The following is a 27,428-nucleotide window of genomic DNA, read 5'->3' on the forward strand; positions in this document are numbered from 1 at the left end:
TAATATGTTGCGTAGTCGCGAGCTCGTGAGTCGTGCGCGAGCTCAATAAGCACCGCACTAGGTGCGCGCGCGTGCCGTGACAGTCGCCATTTTATTTTGAAAAACCCAAATCGAACCGAGGGAGAAAGCGACCTTTTATCAGTCAAGATCAGAACGAAGAAATACGACGAAAATGATCATCCGCTCGTAATTTTTCCAGGATCGAGGTAACGCGTCCTCTCGCTGCGATCGTGGTTCCGTTCAAATCTTAAAAATAGCTGAATATATGAATTGCTTATCATATGTTGTCTGCTCGGCTAATTTAACGTTAGCTCATTAGCATGTAGCTTACCTTGCTGGTGGTTTTAACGGCCAAAAAGTCATAAAATCTTAACCGGCTCAGGGCGCACTGGTATGATCACAGTTAACGGTCGTTAGTTCGGTGGATGTGACCATTAATATGCATTTTTGAAAACATTATGAATATAAGTTTTGCTCTTGTGGTGCGCGCTGTAGCTAACTACATGGTCACTGGAGTGAATTTAGACACCGAGTTTGTTGCCTTGCTCTGTTTCTCCATCCATATAAATGTGTTGATTGAGGCCCGGACGACAGCAGTTTAGTTGTATGCAAACCTGCATAACTGCTTATGTTCACTTGCATTTATTTACATGCTCTTACATGTATGTCTAATTGTTTTTACGCAACTATCAGTGCATTTAATACGACTTTATACATGAGTAAGATGTTTGGTTGCCATATTTTAGCAATATTCATGTTAGAACTGTATGATATGGAAGTGTTTGCCAGTGTTTTACTCGTACTGGCAATCATAACTCTTGTCTGTTGTACATTTCCAACATTAATGCCCAAAACAAACAAGCAGACTGGTACTGTCAACTAAGTGATCTCGATGAGCATGTCGGGAACAGGCTAGTGCTCGTCACCGTTCGAAACAATGAGGTTTTAGGCTGTTAGCTTAGCCTAGCTGTTAGCCAGTTCTGGATTAGCACGACTGTTGAATCTGACAGAACTGGCCGTTAAAAAGTTATCGGTAGTTAATTTCGGGATAATGCAGTTGAGTAGGGGTTAAAACTCTATCCGAAGAGGCGTTTCGTGTCATAATTATGTAGATATTGATAAATAAGAAGCAACTTGGATGAAAGATGAGTTAGCACTAGAAATGCTAACGGTGCTGTCCACAGCCAAGCTGGGAGTGTTTGGTCGTTTGAAGTCAAATTGTTGTTGGGTGTTGTTTCGTGAAAATTACACAAGTTAACTATTTGTAATACAGGCTAATTCTATTTAAATAATTGAACGTTTTCGCCAGTAATCTGTTGTTTTAACTTACGTGACTAGCGTTTGTAACAGAAACTATGTGTTAACGTTTAATAACTACCCTTAAGAATCATTTGGGGTTTTTTGTATTTTATTTCGATTGTTTACACTCAATATTTCAAGAATGTGCTCTAACAGTTAAATGAGTTTAGAAAACATGTTGTGGAAATCAGTCTTGCTTGGTTTAGGTTTCAAAACGTCCCACTTCATACATCTATTTTCTCATAAATGTACTTGCAAGCCCTTGACGGCTTTAATGTAGCAGGAACCGAACGTTCTTAAGGTTTATTTACTCTGTATGTGCGACCCTTCAACTATAGTCGAGGCCTGTGAGTCTGAGTGTGTATCAGTGTATGACTTCCGGTTTTGCAGCTGTACCGTTCAGTTTCTCTCCGCGCGTTACAAATAAAACAGAAAGTGGCTGAATATTCTGGAACTGGAGTTCTGAAACCTTTTTAAATTTAAAGTTGTTTAATTTACTTTTACACTGTAAGGTTTTAATGAATTGAGCGTTAGAATCCTAGTATGTTGAACGTTTTTAAAGTTTTTAAACTACTCGTGTTGTTGCACACCTGTATTGAGGCATCCTAAATTGTATACTTATGGATTATTCTATACCATTGTGTAATATAAAGTTAAAACTAAAAAATGAATTTTATTTTTAAAAACTAAAAGTGCTCTTGAAACGCTTCGATGATGCTCTTAAAGGGTTAGTTCACCCAAAAATGACAATTCTGTGATTAATTACTCACTCTCATGTTGTTCCAAACCCGTAGGACTTTCATCCATCTTTGGAACACAAATGAAGATCTTTTTGATGAAATCTGAGAAAAGTCTGTGCCTCCATAAGGACAGAATGCAGTCCCTCGCAACTCAAAAATTCATAAAGAGAACGTAAAACTTATCCATATGAATTGAGCGGTTTAGTCAAAATTTTCTGAAGACACCCTCGCTTTGTGATTAACAGATTGAATTTGAATGTAGTCTTTTTATTCACACAAACATTGATCAGCTAACATAAACAGACCGAACCTGCTTGACGCGTAAGAACAAACCTCTTGCGGAAGCTCAAACGTGCTGCATAATACATAAGAATGAAACTCATTGGTTCTTACTGAAGCTCAAGCGTGTTGCGTAACACGAGAATGAACCTCATTGGTTCTTGTTGAAGCTCAAATGTGCTCCGTAACATGCAAATGGCCCTCATTGGTTCTTGAAGAACATGCTGAGTAACACATGAGAATGAACCTCATTGGTTCCCACATTTCAAGCAAACATGCTTGAGCTTCCGTTTGCCACATCTGATGTGTGAGTTGATTCATATTTTTCAATAAAAGCCTAAATTAAATCTGTTAATCATATAAAGCGATTGAGTCTCTTCAGAAAATTTTAGACAAAACCGCTTAATTCAAATGGATTCGTTTTACGGTCTCTTTATGAACTTTTTGAAGGGGCAAAGTGCTAGTTGTGTAGCTGTCTTTGGAGAGACAGAAAGCTCTCAGATTTCATCCAGAAGATCATTTGTGTTCGGAAGGTGAACGAAAGTCTTACAGGTTTGGAGCAACATGAGGGTGAGTACTTAATGAAATAATTTCATTTTTAGGTGAACTATCCCTTTAACCGGGGGAAAAAATGATGCATGGAATGTTGGCTACTTCATGCAGTCAACTGTTGCAGCTTTCCTTTTATAGTGGAGGGACAATCAGACTCTGATTTCGGATAACTAAATAACCTTATAAGACCAACACAGTAGACAAGGGGTCAGCAACATCAAAGCACTCACTGCGCTCTAGGTGCTAAGATGTTAAGGTGCTAAGACCAATGTATCAGTATATAAAAATGCAGAAAAGCTTGCCAACATTGGCACACAGAGGTATAATAGCTAAAGAGTTGTATGTACCGGTATTTAATTTAAATAAAAGCCCTCAAACTTGCATACGCATGTACATTTTGTGGTAATAATTCCTCAAAGTCTCTCAGCCTGTTTTATTAAGTTAGGTGCTATAAATACTATTAAAACGTGAGATTTTATCCTGTGCTAGCGGACTGATGTGTTGTACGTCATTTGAGTTCTGCAGAAATAATTAAGTCCGGTCCCAAAATAAGATATTTCAATGAATGTTGATAATATTTGGACCAAAAACCAGACATTTCTCAAAATATCATTTGCGTTCATACAGGTTTGGAACAAGTAAATGATCACTTGTTTTTGGGTGAACTGTCTCTATTTGTGCTATGGACATATTGTTGAATGTTTTATATGGCAACTGAAGATCTATTGTGCACGCATTTTAATTTGCCCTTTCTAATTGTTTTTTGTATTTCATTATGTTTGTCCAGATGTTACACTAAGAAGTGCACTGAAGGACATTACTTGGAATCAGCAACCACCCAGAGACTCTGCTTGTTGGAAACCAGACACTTTTCACACCTTTTGGGGGGGGGGGGACCGACAGAAGTAACCTATCACTGAAGTGACTAAAGGGGAATAATGGTGATTTTGCGCCGGGCTCGGCCGCCTGCTTCCGCCCCAACTAGCAATGAATCTTGACTCGCTCTCGCTGGCTTTGTCTCAAATCAGCTACCTGGTGGACAATTTAACTAAGAAAAACTACAGAGCCAGCCAGCAAGAAATACAACACGTGAGTGCATTGGTGTTTTGGTGTCATAAATGCACTTATGCTATGTTCAGACTGCAGGCAAATTGGATTTTTTTGCTTTGGTAAAGATGTAGGTGTTCCCACGGATGTGATGAGGCTTTCAAAAAGGATGTAGAAAAAATGGAGGTGCATCGTCTCGCTCTCCAAATAAGCGTCCTATCAAGTTGCAGTGCAGAGCTCCTCCGTCGTACAGGAAAATGGAAAAATCTTTGGACATACGATTTAAACATCGTATGAATACCGGCGCTGCCGTCACCAGTTTTGATGTTATTGTTGTGTGTCGTGTAGGGCTGGGACAACGCGTTGACGTCATCGATTACATCGGCGCAAAAAATACGTCGACACAAAATATGCGCGTCGATTCGTCAGACCCAAAACAAAGATCGCGGCCCCGAGATTAGTAGCAACACGAGTGCTCCTCAGACTATCAGAATTGCAAGGTGGCACGCACTCGTTCCTCTAAAGTACACACACACCCCCCACAGAAAAATGTGCGTCAGTATCGAGTTCTCTTTCGGGCTTGAACGAACCATAACACGCACAAATTATGCCAAACTGTCCGTATTGTCGAGTGTCCTCATAAGAGCAGTCTTATGAGTAAAATAAAGTATTTTAAAGAGTAAATTACTCACTCAGACCCGACGCCAGGATGATTATTATACCGGCAGCCTAATGCACTCCGCTATCTTTTAACACATCTCTGGCGAACGGCTTCTTTACGCAAAAGGAAAAAATGTCACAAAGCGCAGTGAAATGCAGCGACCTGTGGCGTTTCCTGATGGATCGAGGTTGTTTCTTAACTTCATTTTATACGTGCAATTCACACGAGCTCTAAGCGCGTGCCGAGACTGCTGCGAGAGAAGTATGCGCTTATAGCTATTAATGTCGTGAAAAATACATAGAGGACACTGACAACGCGCTGACAGACAGGACCAAGAAGGTAACATTTAATAAAGTCTCAACTTTTAAATTTGTTCAGTCAAAGAAAATTAAACCATAAATTGGCCTTCTATTTTGTGGCTCTTTAATGTGTCGTGACAGATTGCACTTTTTTTCAGTAAACTAGGCCTATGTGTTTTCAAGGCTTCAAGGTTTTATTGAATGCTACCTCTGACTAAGAATGCATTTTAGTAGAATTAAAAATTGCTATTAGTCACTTAATGGGGAGATAATTGATAATCGAGCCGAAATCGAATTGGACTGGGAAAATGAATCGTTAGATTAATGGATGCATCGAAAAAATAATCGCTAGATTAATCGTTTAAAAAATAATCGTTTATCCCAGCCCTAGTGTCGTGCCAAGAGTGATGCAAAAAATTGTGTGTTTGCTTGTAGTCTGAACATGGCCGTAGTTATCAGTTTTTAACCTGGAATATTAAGTGAATATTGTTAGTTCCATCAGTGAACTAAAGGTACTCACATTTGATCCATCACTTTTTCTCAGATTGTGAATCGTCACGGCCCTGAGGCAGACCGGCATTTATTACGCTGTCTCTTTTCCCATGTGGATTTCAGTGGCGATGGTAAAAGCAGTGGCAAAGATTTCCACCAGGTAATATATGTAGCTTCTGATTTGAAAATGGAGACTGTTTATCAAAAATAAAAGTATATTAATTTCAATATTTGGTTAATGTGTTATTTCCCATCTCTTATTTGCTTCAGACACAATTTCTGATCCAGGAGTGTGTCTCTCTTATTACAAAACCAAATTTTATTTCAACGCTTTGCTACGCCATTGACAATCCCCTGCACTATCAAAAGGTTTGTTAATCTACCTTTCAAATTTAACCTTTTATATTCAATGCCAGTCTTGTGATTAAGTGCTTATAATACATTTCATTCATTGGTTGCATGTCTGCTTGTTTGTAGAGTTTGAAACCGTCACCTCATTTATTTACTCAGCTGAGTAAAGTTCTCAAGCTAAGCAAGGTTCAAGAGGTAGGCAAAAAGCTTTCCAATATATTTCAAAAAGTCAAAAATAGTAGTTTTCATCAAATTAATGTGAGAACTAAATCCGTCTCTCTCACCAGGTGATTTTTGGCCTTGCTCTGCTGAACTCCAGCAACGCAGACCTACGAGGGTTTGGTAAGTGTCACTTCCTGAATTATTTGTTTCAGTTTCGCTTCTGGGGCATTAGATGCAAAAGTTTTCGGTGCAACAAACCCTGGTTGCTTTCTTTCACAGCTGCTCAGTTTGTGAAGCAGAAGCTTCCTGACCTTCTCCGCTCGTACGTGGACGCGGACCTCGGAGGGAATCAGGAAGGTGGCTTCCAGGACATTGCCATAGAGGTTCTGCATCTGCTCCTCTCCCATCTTCTTTTTGGGCAGAAGGGCACGAGCGGAGTCGGACAAGAGCAGATTGACGCGTTCCTCAAAACACTGTGCAGAGGTTAGTGGAAAAATCTACTACAAGATGGCTTTTTGCATGTTGTATTTTGCTAGTTCTCCAGAGTGAAATAAGTTCTCATGCGTGCTCTAGAGTTAAGTCCTGTGTTTTTGTTTGTGTCCCAGATTTCCCGCAGGAGCGCTGTCCTGTGGTGCTCGCACCACTGCTGTACCCTGACAAACGGGACATTCTCATGGACAGGATCCTGCCAGACTCTGGAGACTTAAACAAGACCATGATGGAGAGTTCCCTTGCTGACTTCATGCAAGAAGTTGGCTATGGCTTTTGTGCAAGGTATTAACAAACACCTGCAAATTAATTTAGTCATTTGCTCATTCCCATGTTATTACAAACATGTGCTTTTTTTATTTTTAAGGATTTTGGAAAGTTTTGTGCTCCATTGGGGAAAATGTAAATTGATAGAAAAACGCCCAAAATGTGCTGTTGACATTTTAAAGGGATTCCTATTGATTGTTTCCACAGTCTTGAAGAGTGCAGGAACATAATCCTGCAGTATGGGGTGCGAGAGGTGACAGCCAGTCAGGTGGCCAGAGTGCTGGGCATGATGGCCCTAACTCACTCTGGGCTGTCAGACGGCATTGGCCTACAGGTACGTTCTCTGTCTGGGTGTGTTTTTGGTTCTGCTGGAATTCTTTTGTAATACAGCTTGATTAAACGGAGATTAGGGAGTGTGAGCAGGTTTTAGTAACTGGTTTGTGTATCTGTAGTCCCTAACCAATCCAGTGGGCGGAGGGATCTGGAGTGATGGGAAGGACAAGAGTGATGGCTCTCAGGCCCACACCTGGAATGTTGAAGTTCTGATTGATGTGGTCAAAGAAGTGGTAAGGCTCTAGTTATTTCAGATGGGACTGCAGCTGCACAGTCTGGGGGGAAAATCTAATTGTTTTTATCCCTGATGAAAATTGTGATTGCTAGTTAAAAATGTTACCGTTAAAAAAAGCTCCATGATTGCTGTGCTTGTTTGTAGGGCAACATAATTTGCCAAAAAATGGATTATATATCAATACGATATTGGTGGAAAACCACTTAAAACATCAGAGCAGAATGCATACATGCAATATATATTGCAGTGCATACATTTAATTAAATCAGTCTTTTTGTGGTTGGATAATCGCACTAAGCCATATTATGATTAATTAATCATGCAGCTCTCATTTTAAATGCTTTACCAGGTCAAATGTTAGTTATTATGCAGCTAAATTTCCCCATATTTTTAGCTGTATTTGACTGTGCTTGTTCTCCTCAGAACCCCAATCTGAATTTCAAAGAGGTGACCTATGAGCTTGATCACCCAGGCTTTCTAATCCAGGACAGTAAGGGGCTTCAGATAGTGGTATATGGGGTCCAGAGGGGCCTGGGAATGGAGGTGTTCCCAGTGGACCTCATCTACAGACCATGGAAGCATGCAGAAGGACAGGTAAAGTTTTTAATTGATGCCAAATCATATTAAATTAGTCGTCCAGAACTTTGCAATGGAAATGGAAGTAGCATATTGAATCCCTGTTGTTCTGTTCTCCAGTTATCGTTCATTCAGCACTCCCTGATGAGTCCTGAAGTGTTCTGCTTTGCTGACTACCCCTGTCACACGGTTGCTATTGACATCCTGAAGGCCCCACCTGAGGATGACAACAGAGAGATAGCTACATGGTTAGTGTTGAGCCATTTAAACAATCTAGTCTTTCCAAAAAGTTTGGTCCCTCTGTATGTTTATCTTCTCCTTTCACTTTGGTCAACAGGAAGAGCTTGGACCTTGTGGAGAGCCTCTTGCGCCTATCTGAAGTTGGGCATTATGAGCAGGTGAAGCAGCTCTTTAGCTTTCCCATCAAGCACTGCCCGGACATGCTGGTGCTAGCGCTGCTACAGATCAGCACCTCCTGGCACACCTTGCGTCATGAGCTCATCTCCACCCTCATGCCCATCTTCCTGGGCAACCACCCCAACTCCGCCATCATCTTGCACTATGCCTGGCATGGACAGGTGGGTGAATTTGACATCTGTTTGAACGGCACAGTTTCATTATGGTGTCACTTTGTACTAATGTGCCTGACTTATGTTTACAGGGCCAGTCCCCCTCAATCCGCCAACTGATCATGCACTCTATGGCTGAGTGGTACATGAGAGGAGAGCAATATGACCAGGCCAAGCTATCTCGCATCCTGGATGTGGCTCAGGACTTGAAGGTACCAATTTACTCAACTCCATGACATACATAATGGGTTTGGGGACTGAGAAAGTTCTTATTCAAAACTGGTTCTGAATTTTTTTTTTTAAAAACTTTTATTCTTATGTTTCTGTACATTGCAGTCTCTATCGATGCTGCTGAATGGTACTCCATTTGCCTTTGTAATTGACCTCGCTGCACTTGCCTCTCGCCGTGAATACCTCAAACTTGACAAATGGCTCACTGACAAAATACGAGAACATGGGGTAAGTAAACATTCAAATTTACACTACTGTTCAAAAGTTTAGGGTCGGTAAGTATTTATGGTCAAACTTTAGTTTTTTAAATTATTACTAATAACTATAATTTTTGCCTCAAACTCCTAATTACTGCTGCTCATGATAGTTAGTAAGGTAGATGTTAAGTTTAGGTATTGGGTTGGAATAAGGGATGAAGAATATGGCCATGCAGAATAAGGCATTAATATGGGCTTTATAATTGCATATAAACAGCCAATATCCTAGTAATATGCATGCTAATAAGTAGCTAGTTAATAGGGAGAGTTGGACCCTAAAATAATGTTACTGGATTTATTTATTTATGCTGACAATGACTGCATTTATTTGATCAAAAATACAGTAAAAGCATAAATTGAGATTTTTGCCATTTAAAATAACTTTGCTATCACGGGAATAAATTACATTTAAAATATTAAATTAAATAATATATTAAAATAGCAAAGCAGAGTTTTCAGCAGCTATTACTTCAGTCTTAAGTGTAATGTTCTTTTACTTTTGTTTGCAAGAAATATTTTACTTTTGTCACTGTTGAAAACAGTCTTGTTGCTTAATTTTTATAATAGAAATTTAGTAATAAATTCTGTTGTAACATTATGAGTGTCTTTACTATCATTTAATACATCCTTACTTGGAAAGAATTGTCTAAACTAGAGGTCGACCGATATATCGGTACCGATAGTTGATTGGTGGAACTATTGTTATCGGCAAAAATCCACACCGATAGTTTTTCCGGGTTGCGTCCGTTGCTGGAGTGGCTGAGAAGAGTATGTATGGAGTTTCCTTTGTGTCTTTTTTTTTTATTCAATCGAACATTGTGTTTGAGATTAAAACTAATTTTGTGATTACATTTAAAAGATTGCAAAAAAGGTCTTAAGTCTCAAATAAAGTTGATAAAATTATTTGCATTGCATGTAAATCTTTCAAAACCTTTATTTTTCTTTGTGCATTGCGAACACATTTCTTCTCAAAGACACATTTTGCTCTCTTTTCTGCTGTCTTTTGCGAGTCTAAATCTTTTGCTTGCAAGTTGAAAAGTTTGCTTGCAAGTTGAAAAGTTTTGCTTGCGAATGAAGCTGTGATTCAGTGGGTGGTCTCTACCAACCAGGATGGAAGGCCCTTTTCTATTGGTCACCCTGGATCGAAGTGACAGGTTGACCACACCCACTATGTTTTCCCACTGCTGCCGCGCAGTGTCTCAGAGAAGAGCGAGCGAACTTGTAACATGGCGAGCAACCGGTCCTATACTGATTTAATATCATAAACTCAGTGATGAGTGAACTGAGTTATTCTCTTATGCTCTCCCAATACTTAACGTTGGGTCGGATCATTTCATTAGAACCCGGAACTGTGATTGTGCTAGCAGCAGGAGAGATGTAACATTGACTTTTAACAATATTAGGCTTAAAAATTATAATAATGATATAGGTACATAAAATACATAAAATAAATTAGGTTTCATAAATTATTTCAAGTTTTCTTTTGTTAATGATATATAAATTGTTTTACATGCACTTACCGTAATTCCTCAAATAAAAACTGGTAGTCAATTAAACGCCGGACCTCTGATAGTGGCTGGGGACAGGGTCAACACAGACAAATAAAGGCCGGTCTCAAGTTAAGGCGGGGAAAATTTAGTGTTGATAGGTAATCTCCTGTGCCTTTCATATAATGACATAACGTAACACTCATTTTCCACTAGATATTTTTCTCTACATCTCATCATCGATGTCGGCCCGCTCTGACGCGACAACTGCCAGATTCAAACTGTGCTTTCACGCTGAGCTAAAGATGGACTTTCAGCGCTTGTCATACCGTATATCACAACTATTCAGTTTTTTTAACCACATCATGTTTATTTTAGGTTTCAGACATTTAAATACATATAATTTATAGAAAAACAATACATTTATAGTGTGTAAAATACACACTAGTGTCTATGGAAGCGGTAATAACAATTCAAATATGCCGAGGTGTTTTATTCATATCACAGTGCAAGTAACTATTAAGTTTACTCTGTTCTTCTCCCAGTTCACCGGCCACTCACTTTAATGTATTTCGTGAGAAACTGATGAATTCATGTGCTGTAATAAATCCAACAGACAGGAATCTCTGAACTGTGGCCCAAACAAACATCTCACGTTACAGATCAAGATCATTTATAACGTTAAAGATTTTTAAACGACACAACAAACTCTCTTGCATGTATTTGAGAATCGGAGTTTGGAAGATTAAGCAAGTTTGTTAATATTTAGAAAAAAAGTGCTACATCTGTCATACAGCGCTATTTTGGCTGTGGTGAATCACGTGCGTGCCAAGCATGACGCGTCACCATGGAAACAGGGCGGGCGGGTGGATCGCGATGCAGTCTCAACATAGTGATGTCTGTCAGCCATCGCGATAGATGATTTCATCGTCTATCGGCCCAATCCTATTATTTATGAAAAAGATGGAATTAGAAATAAAGGCCTGCCTCTAATAAAAGCCTGCTTCAAATAAAAGCCGGTTACCTTCTGCAGTTCAGGTAAATAAAGGCTCCGGTTTTTATTTGAGGAATTACGGTATCTAGCAAGACAGGTTTTATAGATTTTGCCCAGCAGTTTTTAACTTTTGCTGTTATGTAAGTGCATCCTAACTTTTTCATATTGAAACTTAAGTAGAGATTTAAATAACGCTGTCAGAAAAGAATCCGGCTGATGCTTAGTGTGACTTGCTAGCCGACTGTTAGCTGCTGGTTTGTCATATGAATGATCTGTCTGTTAACAAAACTGCTTGTCTCTAGAGCACCAAAAGTTTAGTGTACCTTTAGGTAAAGAAATAGTGATTATAATTTGTGATCAATGATTTTTATTTAGTCAAAAACTGAGTTACATATAAATGCTTCTGAATGTTATGTATTTGTTACATCAGCTAATTTGGAAATGTTTGGAAATGTAAACTGATATTTCCTTCTGACACTACAGCAAAAGATAAAAATAACTGGCTTAAAACCAATGTTTGTATGCTATTGATGGCTCTGGCTGCTAGTTATGCTGTTATGTTGGCTAATAAAATATACTCAACGTTGGCTAAACCAGTCTGCAGTTTTACCGCTAAGTATTTAAATGGGAGAGCATAAGAAGAGAATAATTCAGTTCACTGGTCACTGAGTTTGTGATTGTAACACAGTTCGTTATTGTGGGAAAAAGGAGGCACGTTCGAAGACTTCAAACAAATACAAAACGAAATTAAAGACCGCAGTCCCTCACGGACAACTGAACCGCAACAGTAATAAACGCAACACAATGTAAAATCCAGGCCTGTCCTCTCTTCTTATTCACTGTCGTTGCTCTATGCTTTTGCTCCTCCGTGAGAGACATGAGACCGGTGTGTCACGGAAACCTCACTAATCAGTAATCATCACGCCACTGGCCTCGTCCTGCTCGCCACAGTAAATCAGTTATCTTACCCAGTATAGGACCGGTAGTACCATGTTACAAGTTCGCTCGCTCTTCTCTCATATACACTGCGCGTCAGCAGTTGGAAAATGTAGTGGGCGTGGTCAACCTGTCACTATCCAGGGTGACCAATAGAAAAGGGCATTCTATCCTGGTTGATGGAGACTGTCCACTGAGACACAGCTTCATTCGCAAGCAAAACTTCAACTTGCAAGCAAAAGATTGACTCGCAAAAAAAGACAGCAGAAAAGTTAGCAAAATTTGTGCACTTGTTATGAAATGTGTTCGAAATGCACAAAGAAAATAAAGGTTTTCAAAGATTTACATGCACTGCAAATTTTATCAACTTTATTTTTGAGCCTTAAGACTTTTGCAATCTTTTATATTTTTTTAATTACAAAATTAGTTTAACTCTCAAACGCAGTATGTTTGATTGAATAAAAAAGACACAAAGGAAACTTGATTATTATGCCGTCATTACACAGTACGAGAGCGCTGAGAAGAGACTGCGGAATGTAATGGTCTGTAAGCCTCCCCTGGCAAACTGTGTTTTTGGGGGATTTTTTTTTTTGTCATGTCTGCATATTGTCATGTTTATGTTGATTGAAGATTCATTAAAAAAAAAGAGAGAGACTGCGGCATTATACAGAGCGAGAGCAGCCTCTAGAGGCCAAATAATAAAGTATCACTGGCTGAGTTGTTTATGTTAACACTAAGGCTGCAGTGCTGCACAGAGACTGCTGACACTTCAGATGCAAATTTAAAACATCGACAGCAAAACGGTATGAATACAGGACACTAAAGTACATATTGCCATATCATTATAAAGTAATTAGTTTGAGGACTAGATAATGCATTAGCAGAGAAAGAACTGCAGTATGTTTGCCGTCAAGGCTGAGAGGACTAACATTAGTAGTGGCTACCTCAAGTGATTAAAGCAATGACAAAAACACACGCAAACCTGACCCAAATGTTTTGTCGCTATTTTTACCATCTATTTCCATTAGTTTATATCCAGCTGGTCACTTTTATGCATTCATTAAGCACAAAGTTGCATATTTAAAGCTAGTGATGTGATTGCTTTCTCAACATCATGCACCCGACAGAAACATGAACAAATCATAAACGCATTCGATTTAAGTTATTTTTGTATCACTACTATACATTATTTTGATTTAGATAATCGAGTGTTCTAAAAAGGAAGCAAATAAAGTGAGAGACTATACAAGTAATATAGGTCTAAATTTATGTAATTTTAATGCTCTGGCCTTTGCAGATATTTAAATATGGCCATCTTTAAGCATGATTAATAAATGAAGTATTATTCATTGTTAGTTTGTAGTGGTTGACCGATATATCGCCACGGACGATATATCGGCCGATATTTGGCTTTTTTAATATATCGGCATCGGCCGATAAGTTTTTCTGATTGGCCGATGGTGTTGGAGGCGGGACTTTTATTTTGACGGCGCTGCGGACTTTTATTTTGACGGGCGGCGCTGAGAACACCAGCACCAGAAGAGAACGCAGCGCCTGATCACACAACGATCGCTCACATTCTCAGTCTTCATTAGTTTACGATCTGTGTCAGTCAGATCTAATACTTTGTTAGACAGAACCGGTGGCTACAGAACTTGTCAAAGAAAGTAAATGGTATGCGATAAAGTAATACTTTGCTTTTATATTTTTTGTAACCGAAAAAAGGAAAACAATCAGCCTAAAATACTTTCTCATTTACCGTCAACATTCAGCAAATGCGCATCTACATAATTTAAACAAATCTCTGAATATCTAATAAACATTTAATTTCACAAACCTTGCAGATTTAATCGAATCCAGCTGTGATATCTTGTGAAGTGTGCATTTGTAGCCTGCATAAACGTGTTCCTGCGAGTGACGGTCAGTTCGTGCGCAGTGAGTGAATGCAAACAGAAGATCAGCTTCACAGGAGACGCGATCGAAACACTTTAAATCCTTCATTTTAAAATATGCTGTGCTATATCCATTGGCCCACTGTGTCATATTCATGTCGTTTTCACTGTGTGCTGTATGTAAAATTAGCGTTACCTTGTCAAACGTCAAAGTAAAAAAAAAGTCTTTATTTGAAAAAATATGATTATCAGTGATTACTAGGGCTGCAACTAACGATTATTGTGATAATCGATTAATCGGACGATTATTTTTTCGATTAATCGATTAATCGGATAGAAATTAAATTAGATTTTTTTTTTATTATAACTAAATAAAACCGTAAATCAAGGTATTTATGTGTAAAATTCTACTTTAAAAAGTGCAAAAGCCACACATTGAGTTTTACTAATATCAATATTTGCATTGTTTTTAATGATAATTGCTGATGGCAAGTTGACAAACATGATTATTGTTAAAAAAATGATATCCAACATATTATGTTTTAACACAATTTTTGTTAAAACAAATTTACACAGACATGTTGTTCAGATGTGAATATCTGAACTAAAAACAAACTAAAAACATCTAAAATATATAATTCATTTAATTTTTATTTAAAATTAATTATATATAAGGATAAAGAATATAATATATATTATATATAATATATAAAAGAATAATATAAGGATAAATTGATTAAATAAATATAGAAAGACTGAAAACAATTGTGTGAACGTAGAGCCGCAGTAGATCGCGTTTGAAAAACAATTAAAACTTAGTAGACAAATGCTATAAAAAGAGAACGGAATGAAGGTAACGTTACCCAGCAAGCTAACAGGCTTGAGTAAAGGACAGGAGAAATTATGCATTAGTGCACAAGCATTCGCTGAAAACCACTGAGTACAGTGACTAAAAAACAATATTTTACTGCTGCTGTCATTAACTGCCTTTATATTTAGTGCTTCGCTTTGTAAAGACCGTTTTAATTTAACCTATTTCTGCGGTAGCGCTATTTTAATCCATCACTTACGTTGCGAGCGAACTGATTGCGCAACCTGATGCTCGAGACAAAATACAGACATCCCAAGATCCCGGAAGTACCGGGGGTCTCCCGCATATTGATTGCGGCTCCCTGATGCCCGCGAAATAGTTCAAACTCCCGAAATCTAGAGCGCGCAAGCAAGAGCGCGCATGCGAGACTGCTCCAAACCGTGTAGCGCGCGCGCTCGGCAGAGCGCCTGAGGGAGAGAGACCTTGCGTGTGTGTGCGTACCAGTAAACGCTCCCCGTGACGTAAGCAGACCAACTAATCGATAATGACATTCGTTGACAACGATTTTCATAATCGATTATAATCGATTTTATCGATTAGTTGTTGCAGCCCTAGTGATTACTGATTAATTACCAGATTACTGAGTGCCCTGTTACAGTGTTTACTTCCTTTTTATTCACATTCATATATTTTTAAACAATTACTTTATTTGTGAAAAATTATGTAATAGGATTGCAGATTCAAGAAGTTGCCATCTAAAGTATAGGGCCTAAGCATGTTTATTTTAAAGATTTTTAAATATGTATTAAATTTATCAAATTTATTAAATATTGATTTAAATATAAAGTATGTGTGTGTATATACATAATATATATATATATATACACACACACATACATACACACACACATATACATAATATATATTATGTGTGTGTGTGTGTGTGTGTATGTATGTAATAAATATCGGCTTTATATCGGCCATCGGCCACCCTGCTCTCTAAGATATCAGCATCGGCCATCAAAAAACCCATATCGCTTGACCACTATTAGTTTGTTAAATTCAACATTTAGTAATACATTTTAAATTGATTTTTAAATTTTATTTTATCTATTACCTTAATGTACTATGAACTAACATGAATGATCAAGGTACAATTGTATTGCTTGAATATTAATACATGCAAAACTTCTCATTTTAATATATTCATATTTATATATTTCATTTAGCACATTTCAGTTCAGCACTGTTTTAATTGGAGTGTTTGTTTTTAATCCATTATCCATTTAAAAAAATATCAGTTGAATAATCAGTTATTCGCATGTACGGTTGAACCTAAATATCGGTAAAATCCACTATTGGTCGACTTCTTCTAGTCTAAACAATTGATTTCTTTCCAAAACCTTTGTTTCACTGACCCCAAATATTTTGACCAGCAATGTATTTGAAGTCATTAAAGACTAACGTGTTCTGTCTTCGCCTATTAGGAGCCGTTCATCCAGGCGTGCGTCACGTTCCTGAAGAGACGATGTCCCTCTATCATGGGTGGTTTGACCCCAGAGAAAGACCAGCCGAAGAGTGCTCAACTTCCTCCTGAAACACTGGCTACAATGCTTGCATGTCTGCAGTCTTGTGCAGGGTCCGTATAGAGCCTTTACATGTTTCTAAGCATTTCAAGAAAGTGGTTGGGTAGCAGTTAAACTCAGTTTTGTTGCTGGCTTCTTTGAGCAGGAGTGTGTCTCAAGAGCTGTCAGAGACAATCTTGACCATGGTGGCCAACTGTAGCAATGTGATGAACAAGGCCCGGCAGCCGCCCCCAGGAGTCCTGCCAAAAGGACGAGCTCCCAGCACCAGCAGCTTAGATGCCATCTCACCTGTTCAAGTAACTGAACTTACTTACTGAAGATTGCTATAAGTGTCAAGATTCCCTTAACTGTATTTTGATGGTGGTGTACTCAAATCTGTCCTGTTGTATTCCAGATGGACCCTCTCTCTGCGATGGGCTCTTTGAGTCTAGGTGTCTCGTCCACCTCTCATACCCCGAGCATGCAAGGATTCCCCAGCCTGCAGGGCTCTGCCTTCAGTAACCCCCAGTCCCCAGCCAAAGCCTTCTCAAACCCAAACCCCAGCACAGCTTTCCCAGGAATTAACCCCCTCTCTTCACAGCTCCAAGGTACCATAAGACTACTGTGAATTTATAAACTCTGGTCCAAACTTGAGGCTGAACTACTGCTCAGTTTATTTACAATTACAAATGAATTAGAATTTTAACAAATTTCTTAAACTACTTCTCAAGGTCCTCTGAGCTCAAGCTTGACTGGGATTGGCTCAGGTTTGGGCCTGCCTGCCGTCAACAGTGACCCCTTCGGCACCAGGAAGATGAGCACACCGGGGCTAAACCCTCCTACATTTCAGCAGAGTAAGATGAAGGCCTGTAAGTGGTGGTGTGGCTGAGAGAGTGCCAGGCGCCTCAAGATGTATTTCCTCTCAAAACTGGCCCTCAGTTTCTAAATGTCCTTTTGACATCCATTTCAAAGTGTCTTTAATCTGTGTAATTTTCATCCCTGGGCCAAAAAAGTATAATTACAATCTAAGAGGAAATACAGGTCAGTCTACATTACTGCAAGATGATTTTGGCAACTAGTTTGGATCCGTGTGAAAATATCATCCGTTTTCTTCCATTAGACTTATGAAGGAAAACAAGCTGTTTGCCAGGAACTTCTGTTTTGTTTTCTCTGATTTTGCACTTTAGTAGGTCTTTTAACATGTGATTTTTTTATATGCATAAAGTGCGGTAACTGGGTTTTGTATGTTGTAGCTGACCTTTCTCAGGTGTGGCCCGAGGCAAACCAGCACTTTAGTAAGGAGATTGACGACGAGGCAAACAGCTATTTCCAGCGCATCTACAACCATCCGCCACACCCCACAATGTCTGTGGATGAGGTGAGATTGAATTAGAACTGAATGAGAGGAATGACAATTTTGCTCATTCCTAATACCTCAACTATAATTTACCATGTGCAACTCTCACATTCATAGTTATTCTTTTAATGTAGGTGCTGGAAATGCTGCAGAGATTTAAGGACTCGAACATCAAGCGGGAACGGGAAGTTTTTAACTGCATGCTGAGGAATCTGTTTGAGGAGTACAGATTCTTCCCTCAGTATCCAGACAAAGAGTTGCACATCACTGCATGCCTCTTCGGGGGAATCATTGAGAAGGGCCTGGTCACATACATGGCGCTGGGCTTGGCCTTACGATACGTCTTGGAAGCCTTACGCAAACCTTACGGATCAAAGATGTATTACTTTGGGATTGCTGCACTAGATAGATTTAAAAATAGGTACTGTCACTAGTGTTTCATGTTTTTCCAGCCAACATACAATAAAGATCTCATTTGGAACATGTCTTACTATACTGAGTTGTGCATTTGTTTTAAATCTGAGCCACTCTCTTCCTCAGACTGAAGGACTATCCCCAGTACTGTCAGCACTTGGCGTCAATAGCCCATTTCCTGCAGTTCCCGCACCATTTACAAGAGGTAACCTAGTTCAGTTTTATTTTGGTAGATGCCTGCAGCATCTTTCCATAATTTCTCACTCTGCACTAGTCGGTTAAACTTCCAGCTGAATAAGTCGCCTGTTGTGTTGTCCATTTTCTGTGTGTAGTATATAGAGTATGGCCAGCAATCCAGAGACCCTCCTGTGAAGATGCAGGGCTCCATTACTACCCCAGGCAGCCTGGCTCTAGCCCAGGCTCAAGCTCAGTCTCAGACCCCTAAAGCCCCCCTACCTGTCCAAGCCAGCACCTTAGTGACCACAGCCACCACGACCACCACTGCTGCCAAAACCACCACCATCACAAGACCTACAGCTGTTGGACCGAAGAAGGACGTGCCAGTAAGTGAACACAGACCAATGGTAAATATAAGAAAATGACATTTACGGAACCATGATTAAGATGCACTAATCTGTTATTTGATGTTTTAATTTCTTCCCCAGCCTTCAATCAACACCACAAACATTGACACCTTGTTGGTGGCCACAGACCAGACGGAAAGGATCGTTGAGCCCCCAGAGAACGTTCAAGAGAAGATAGCGTTCATCTTCAACAACTTGTCCCAATCAAACATGACCCAAAAGGTTTGTTTTTTCAATTTATTTCATTGGTATGCTACATTTTTATATCAAGACATTTGTGATTTTAACCCCTAAACACTTTCTTGTTTGTTTGAAGGTGGAGGAACTGAAAGAGACTGTGAAAGAAGAATTCATGCCCTGGGTCTCTCAGTACCTGGTTATGAAGCGCGTCAGCATTGAGCCCAACTTCCATAGCCTGTATTCGAACTTCCTGGACACACTGAAAAACCCAGAGTTTGTTAAGATGGTTCTCAATGAGACTTACAGAAACATCAAGGTGAACTTTTTTTTTTAAATGGCAAGGACATACAACTGAGGTATAGCTATGTTATGGAGACTTAATGTTGTCCCTTTTTGTTTCTCAGGTCCTTCTTACCTCTGATAAGGCAGCTGCTAACTTCTCAGATCGATCCCTTCTGAAGAATTTGGGTCACTGGCTTGGAATGATCACCCTTGCTAAAAACAAACCCATCCTATACACAGTGAGTTCTTTATTAATCACCTGTGATTGAAACATTTATAGATGTTTAAAAAATGAATCAAATTAGTTTATACCTGCAGTGTGACTGCATTATTGTTTTGCTCTCTTCTATAGGATCTAGAGCTTAAGTCTCTCTTGCTGGAGGCTTATGTGAAAGGCCAGCAGGAGTTACTGTATGTTGTTCCCTTTGTGGCCAAAGTCTTGGAATCAAGTCTGCGGAGTGTGGTAATCATGCAATTTTCTCTTCCAATCTTGCTGTCAGGTGTTGTGTGGGCCAGTTTTGCAAATACCTAGATGACATAACCTTAATTTGTGCACTGTTTTGTAGATCTTCAGACCGCAGAACCCTTGGACCATGGGCATCATGAATGTACTGGCTGAGCTCCACCAAGAACATGAATTAAAGGTCAGTAACTTCTCATTGATGCTAAGGATATGGTGCATAAGCATCTAGTGGTGTAGTTTTCACTAAGTCCCACAATTCGTTTGTTACAGCTTAACCTCAAGTTTGAGATTGAGGTGCTCTGCAAGAATCTGTCTCTGGATATCAGTGAGCTGAAGCCAGGAAACCTGCTGAGAGACAAAGAGAAGCTGAAGAATTTGGAGGAGCAGCTCTCTGCACCTAAGAAAGAGACCAAGCCTCCTGAAGAAATGCTGCCTATAGTTACTACAGGTATAACACTAAAACAGGCACATTTAAAGTTGCATACTTTTTCTATAATTGTTTATTTCCTTGTTTAACCATAAGTAGACTCAGTTTCATTTACAGTTGCTCCCTCAACTCCGGCCACCACCACAACCTGTACGGCCACCGGGCCACCCACGCCACAGTTCAGCTACCATGACATCAATGTGTACGCCCTGGCTGGCCTTGCCCCGCACATCACCATCAATGTTAACGTTAGTCTCACACTATATAAAGTCAATTTATCAACTTTTTATTTTTGAATGTTTTTAAATTGTACACTACCTTTTCCTCAATGTTTTTTTATAGATCCCACTGCTGCAGGCCCACCCTCAGCTGAAGCAGTGCGTGAGACCAGCAATTGAGCGTGCCGTACAGGAGCTTGTGCACCCAGTGGTGGACCGATCAATCAAGATCGCCATGACCACCTGCGAGCAGATAGTCCGGAAGGACTTTGCGCTAGACTCCGAGGAGTCTCACATGCGCGTGGCTGCCCACCACATGATGCGCAACTTGACGGCCGGCATGGCCATGATCACCTGCAGAGAGCCACTGCTCATGAGCATCGCCACCAACTTGAAGAACAGCTTTGCAGCAGCTCTTAGGGTACGGAATAACTTTGTTCTCTCATTCAAAATTGACACCCTTCCTTGCTCAAAATCAGGACTTTTAGTCGCTTTAAAATTTTAACTGGATGAACATACATTTCAGGCTCCCACACCCCAGCAGAGAGAAATGATGGAAGAGGCAGCTGCTCGCATCGCACAGGACAACTGTGAGCTTGCATGTTGCTTTATCCAAAAGACAGCAGTGGAGAAAGCTGGACCTGAGATGGACAAGAGACTGGCAACTGTAAGTCCCTGCTCTCTGTCCTAATTGTTAAACAGGTGCTTGTCATGTCTAGTGTAATCTAATTAATTTCTTTATCTTCCAGGAATTTGAGCTGAGGAAGCACGCTCGCCAAGAAGGCCGCCGCTACTGTGACCCCATGGTACTCACCTATCAGGCTGAGCGTATGCCAGAGCAGATCAGACTGAAGGTGAGAGCTCTTTGCAAACTTCTCAAAGGTCATTGAATTGATGTACTGCTCTCTGACAGTGTTAGATTCTAACTTGCTGCTCCTCTTCAGGTTGGTGGAGTGGATCCTAAACAGCTGGCTGTTTATGAGGAGTTCGCCCGAAACGTTCCTGGCTTCCTACCCAGTAACGACCTGTCTCAGCCTACTGGTTTCCTTGCTCAACCAATGAAGGTACAGCCCCTGTCGTTCTTGAAGAGATTTTTGTATGGTTGCCACATTGGGTAAGTAACTCACAGATTCTTTTTCTACATTGCAGCAACAAGCATGGCCCACTGATGATGTGGCTCACATCTACGATAAGTGCATCTCAGACCTTGAGCAGCACCTGCATGCTATTCCACCTGCGCTGGCCATGAACCCACAGACCCAGGCCATACGCAGCCTCCTGGAGGCAGTTGTCATGGCTAGGAACTCCCGTGATGGCATTGCTGCCCTGGGACTTTTGCAAAAGGTTAGATAAACTCTGGGGGGGGAACTTGGGGAATAAGCGAATATGGCAGTATTATCCAATCCTGCTCCTGGAAGGGCACTGATCTGCAGAGTTTAGCTCCAGTCCTAATTAAATATCTGAAAGGTTTTCAGGATCACCTGGAATCAGCCTTCCAGGCAAATGTTTTGAAGCAAAACTCTGCAGGACCATTGGTCATCTAGGAGCAGAATTGGACACCCCTGCAATAAGGTCTCGGCTTAAATCTAACTTCACTTTTGCTTGCTTGCTCTCAGGCTGTGGAGGGTCTGCTGGATGCCACCAGTGGTGCTGATACTGATCTGTTGCTTAGCTACAGGGAGTGCCACCTGCTGGTGCTGAAAGCCCTACAAGACGGTCGTGCCTACGGTCCACAATGGTGCAACAAACAAATCACCAGGCCAGTACCTCAACTTTGACGTAACCTATTTTTGTCTCAGGCATAGATGGGTCTTAAAGGTCCTAACCCTTTCTTCTATACCCCCCTGCAGATGCCTGATTGAGTGCAGAGATGAATACAAGTACAACGTTGAGGCCGTAGAGCTCCTCATCAGAAACCACCTGGTCAACATGCAGCAGTACGACTTACACCTGGCTCAGGTGAGGATAGTGTCCCTCGGACTTCTAAGGAAACTGATGTAAATGAGCGGATTCTTACTCTTCTGTGTTTTCAGTCAATGGAGAACGGGCTGAACTACATGGCCGTGGCGTTCGCCATGCAGCTAGTGAAGCTACTTCTGGTTGATGAACGCAGCGGGAGCCACATCACTGAAGCAGATCTCTTCCACACCATTGAGACGCTGATGAGGACCAGTGCCCACTCCAGAGCCAATGCTCCTGAAGGGTAAGATACCACTTATGCCACTGGTTGAAGTGAATGTTAATTTTTTTTTACTGCACATTTTAAGTAATCTGGACAACTTCTGTGTAACCACTAGTTTGCCCCAGCTGATGGATGTTGTCCGGTCCAACTACGAGGCCATGATCGATCGTCACCATGGTGGGCCAAACTTCATGATGCACTCTGGGATTTCTCAAGCCTCTGAGTATGATGACCCACCAGGTCTTAGAGAGAAGGCAGAGTACCTGCTTAGAGAATGGGTCAACCTGTACCACTCAGCAGCTGCAGGAAGGGACAGCACTAAGGCCTTCTCTGCGTTTGTTGGACAGGTTAGCCAGGTTAAAGAGCACTCAAAATACAAAAGTTTTCTCAAGGCTAGAATTGGCCTGCATTACTTCATCCTGTCACAGCTGCATTGTTCTTTCACAGATGCACCAGCAGGGCATCCTGAAGACCGACGACCTCATCACTCGCTTCTTCCGGCTATGCACAGAAATGTGCGTGGAGATCAGTTACCGTGCTCAAGCCGAACAGCAGCACCCGACCACCAGTCCTGCCATCATCAGGGCCAAGTGCTACCATAACCTGGATGCTTTTGTTCGGCTCATCGCCCTTCTGGTCAAACACTCTGGAGAGGCCACCAACACGGTCACCAAAATCAACCTGCTCAACAAGGTTGGAATGCTTACAGTGGTTTGTGGCTCAATGTTGACTTGTTTTTTTTGGAGGTCTTGATTAATGCTGCATTTCTTGTCTTGGTGCAGGTTCTGGGCATTGTGGTGGGTGTGTTGATCCAAGATCATGATGTGAGGCAGACAGAGTTCCAACAGCTTCCATACCACCGAATCTTCATTATGCTCCTGCTGGAGCTTAATGCACCAGAGCATGTGCTGGAGACCATCAACTTCCAGACTCTTACTGCCTTCTGGTAAGCACATGGTTTTAGACTTGAGATCTGGTTAAATGGATCATTCTGCTAATTTTCATGGGCAAAATCCAGTCATTTCAATAGGAATCCATGAGGTTGGGAATTTGATGTAGGTGAAAGATTTTTCCCACACATATTTGGTAAAGCTGATTTGTCGTATTTACCAACATGTTTGGTTTGAAAGTGACTTCTTTGTGAGCTAGGCTTCATACATCTCTACACTATAGATAATGAAATTTTGCTAATGTGAACACACCTTTATGGTTTTGATCAGTCTTTGAGTACTAAAGGACCATCGTCTCTTTCAGCAACACCTTTCACATCCTGAGGCCGACTAAAGCACCTGGTTTTGTGTATGCTTGGCTGGAGCTCATCTCTCACCGCATCTTCATTGCCAGGATGCTTGCGCACACACCACAACAAAAGGTCTGTTTTTTCTGTATGATATACATCAGGGGTGTTCAATCCTGCTCCAGGAGGACCACTTTACTGCAAAGTTTCTCCGGCTATAATTAAACACCTGAAATGGCTAATCAAGAGCTTCAGGAATACTCCGAACTTCAAGGCAGTTGTGTTGGAGCTAAACTTTGCAGGAAAGTGGCCTTTCAGGGGCAGGATTGGGCACCTCTGATGTCGCTCCACATCCCATATTCATGCCAGTCAATCGCTGACTACGCTCTGTGCCTTAAACGTCTCTTTCCTCTCATGCAGGGTTGGCCAATGTATGCTCAGCTGCTGATAGATTTGTTCAAGTATCTTGCACCCTTCCTAAGGAATGTTGAACTCAACAAACCTATGCAAATTCTCTACAAGGTATTAATACACTCTTTCCTCCAAAAGCCTGTCTGGTGGTTCACTGGGTCAGTTTGTGACCTTGCATTGTTTTTCTCTGTATTCTCCAAGGGAACACTTCGTGTGCTGCTTGTCCTGCTACACGACTTCCCAGAATTCCTGTGTGACTACCATTATGGCTTTTGCGATGTCATCCCGCCCAATTGCATCCAGCTGAGGAACCTGATCCTGAGTGCCTTCCCCCGCAACATGAGGCTTCCAGACCCCTTCACCCCAAATCTGAAGGTAGAGAGTTGCACATCACATTTGACATCTTATGTGATACTTTGTGGTTTAGTATTTAATCGTAACTTAAAGTATACTTGTGGTTATTGTGGCATGTATAATAATCTGTGTCTCCCCACCAGGTGGATATGCTGAGTGAAATTAATATCGCTCCCCGCATCCTCACTAACTTCACTGGTGTGATGCCGTCCCAGTTTAAGAAGGATCTTGACTCTTACCTCAAGACCCGCTCTCCTGTCACCTTCCTCTCTGAGCTGCGCAGCAACCTGCAGGTAGAGGGTGCCACTCTGAATCACAAAACCGTTCACAACAGACTCGTAAGTTAATCTTTTGTGGCATTATTAGGCTCTTGACAGTAAAACATTAGTTCGCTGAGTCTAAACACAAACTTGACTTCACAACCCTCAATTGTTTATCTTTAATGAATAATTGCATACAAATGCACTGTACCTCCAGGTGTCCAATGAGCCTGGAAACCGCTACAACATCCAGCTGATCAATGCTCTCGTGCTGTACGTTGGAACCCAGGCCATTGCCCACATCCACAACAAGGGTAGCACTCCTTCCATGAGCACCATCACGCACTCTGCTCACATGGACATCTTCCAAAACCTCGCAGTTGATCTAGACACTGAAGGTGAGATGCAAAAAAAGTTTTGTTTTGTTCCCTCTCTCTCTAGTTTGTTTACATTGTGACTTATTTTCCTCCTCCCAGGACGCTATCTATTCCTGAATGCGATAGCCAATCAGCTGCGTTATCCAAACAGCCATACACACTACTTTAGTTGTACCATGCTGTATCTGTTTGCCGAGGCCAATGCTGAAGCCATTCAAGAGCAGATCACCAGGTATTACATCTTATTTATTTTTTAACAAATGATAAGTTTAAAAATTCTTTAAATTTTAATTTGTAAGAACGAATGCAATTATTTGTACGGAGATGATACTTTAATACATTTTACGTTTTCATTCTCTGCCCGGCCAACACAGAAACAGACTGCTTTAGAAGAAATTTAGTTATAATCATCAAAGGGGTCATGAATTGCTAAATTTAATTTTCTTTAAAGTTTTGACGTATAAGGTCATTGTACTATAAAAATTATCCTGTAAGTTTCATAACTCAAAACTTTGTTGTTTGTACAAAAACAACTTTTATTGAATCCAAAGCTCAGGAAACGACTCGTTTCATTTTGTCACATTATTACAACATAGTGTGACGAAAGACCACCTCTGCAGAAGAAAATCAACATCACTGCCTCTTTAGCCCCGCCCACCGATTGGCTCGTGTCATTTTAGTTCCATTAACTGTTAAGATACAACTTTGGATTTTAATAATGTATTAGTAAATAAATGCTTTAGAATAATTTTCCATTGTTAGTTCATAAACTGTTAACAAATGGAACCCTTTGTCTAAAGTGTTTCCAAGAATTCTTATAAATGACAATAAAATCTAATAAATGAAGTTGACTGAAGTGCTTGTCGTGCAGGGTCCTGCTGGAGAGGTTGATTGTGAACAGGCCACACCCATGGGGTCTGCTCATCACCTTCATAGAGCTGATCAAGAACCCTGCCTTTAAGTTCTGGAGCCATGATTTTGTGCACTGCGCCCCAGAGATCGAGAAGTAAGGTGGCCAACATGACACTATCCATTCTTTCTGCATTTTTACAACAGAAGATCTGCAACGTTTCCTCTCTCTCTGCAGGTTGTTCCAGTCGGTAGCTCAGTGCTGCATGGGGCAGAAGCAGGCCCAGCAGGTGATGGAGGGAACGGGTGCCAGTTAGGCTGCAGGAACTGCTCCTGTGCCCAGAGAGAGAGAGAGCTCTTCCTCTCCCCAACCCTTCATTTGCCCCTCCAACACCCTGCACATCTGATCGACACACAGCTGTCACTGGATTACCGCTCTCCTTCCACCAGGCGGCATCTGACATGAGGAGTTTCTTTTTTGGATCTTTTTTTCCTCCCTCAACAATTAAAAATGTTCAATGTAAATATTAAAAAGGGACATTTAAGAGCAGATTTTGAGTATTTCTTTGTCAAAGGTGAGGCACACGCTTGAGCACATTTCACTCCTTGCTGTTTGGCTCCCCCAAACTCCATAAATTATTTTTTTGCCTTCAAGACGGATTGACTTTTGTTTGGAAGCTTGGTAGAGGCTAAGGAAGCTGTCTTGTTTAATTTTTTTATTTTTTGAGGTTTGGTTTTTAAGGGGAGAGCTATCAGTGTGGTGAGCTGATGGGATCAGACTGATGTCCTGGACTGCAGGGTGGGGGGGTCACTAGTTTTGCACCTGTGAGGAAACAAATCTTGGGTTGGAGGTTCTCCCTGGCACTTGTACAATTGTGGAAATATTCAGAAATTTGTTGGTAAATTGGATCTTTGTGGTTTGTACAAAGATTCAACTTGCAGAACAAAAAAAGGACCAATACAGCTCATTTTGTAAGGATTTCGAATGTTTTGTAAATGTATTGGTCCGCGTGTTGTATTTTGTAGTAATTTGTAGTTGCCTTTAGTTCCGCTTATTTCCTGTATGTATGCATTCTGTAGTTACTGCATTAAACACTTGAACTGCACCTTTGTTTGCCTGCCATTTTGATTGCATTGAGTTTGTTGAAACAAGTTAACTTATTTCTGTTCACACTATCATTTGACAACTGAATTTTTTTCTGATTTAATTATAAATTTAATGCAGTAATGTTTGGAGTTGAAGCATTTTTCCAAAGTCAAAACTGCATTCAAGTCCTTTTTCTGAAGTTCATAAATCCTAATTGGGATG

The 27,428-nt window shown here is 40.7% G+C and overlaps 1 protein-coding gene across 8 annotated transcripts; it reads left to right on the top strand.

Moving 5' to 3' along the window:
- The first annotated feature begins 27 nt into the window (after nt 1-27).
- cnot1 (CCR4-NOT transcription complex, subunit 1) lies at nt 28-27,225 on the top strand. Of its 8 annotated transcripts, none has more exons than XM_077210634.1 (49): nt 28-206; nt 3,658-3,959; nt 5,422-5,529; nt 5,640-5,738; nt 5,847-5,915; nt 6,008-6,062; nt 6,162-6,365; nt 6,488-6,656; nt 6,846-6,972; nt 7,091-7,204; nt 7,630-7,800; nt 7,903-8,030; nt 8,120-8,360; nt 8,444-8,563; nt 8,688-8,810; nt 16,447-16,598; nt 16,691-16,841; nt 16,940-17,132; nt 17,256-17,378; nt 17,778-17,902; nt 18,016-18,302; nt 18,422-18,500; nt 18,628-18,858; nt 18,961-19,101; nt 19,196-19,375; nt 19,464-19,580; nt 19,694-19,804; nt 19,908-19,985; nt 20,075-20,252; nt 20,331-20,479; nt 20,574-20,870; nt 20,976-21,116; nt 21,199-21,303; nt 21,394-21,513; nt 21,599-21,793; nt 22,066-22,208; nt 22,300-22,408; nt 22,483-22,652; nt 22,747-22,978; nt 23,079-23,324; nt 23,414-23,577; nt 23,886-24,003; nt 24,289-24,390; nt 24,481-24,654; nt 24,777-24,971; nt 25,111-25,291; nt 25,370-25,502; nt 26,142-26,276; nt 26,358-27,225. In XM_077210634.1, the coding sequence occupies exons 2-49, from the start codon at nt 3,858-3,860 to the stop codon at nt 26,434-26,436; spliced, it is 7,164 nt and encodes a 2,387-aa protein (XP_077066749.1). In that variant the 5' UTR covers nt 28-206; nt 3,658-3,857; the 3' UTR covers nt 26,437-27,225. The 8 variants fall into 8 exon arrangements, with proteins under 8 accessions (XP_077066749.1, XP_077066754.1, XP_077066747.1 ...); XM_077210639.1 differs by having other exon boundaries at nt 24,777-24,926; XM_077210632.1 differs by having other exon boundaries at nt 66-206; nt 18,628-18,879.
- The last annotated feature ends 203 nt before the right edge of the window (nt 27,226-27,428 follow it).

This window comes from Siphateles boraxobius, unplaced genomic scaffold (assembly GCF_051911475.1).
Source record: "Siphateles boraxobius isolate OS27281-9 unplaced genomic scaffold, OSU_SipBor_1 65, whole genome shotgun sequence".
Lineage (NCBI taxonomy): Eukaryota > Metazoa > Chordata > Actinopteri > Cypriniformes > Leuciscidae > Siphateles > Siphateles boraxobius.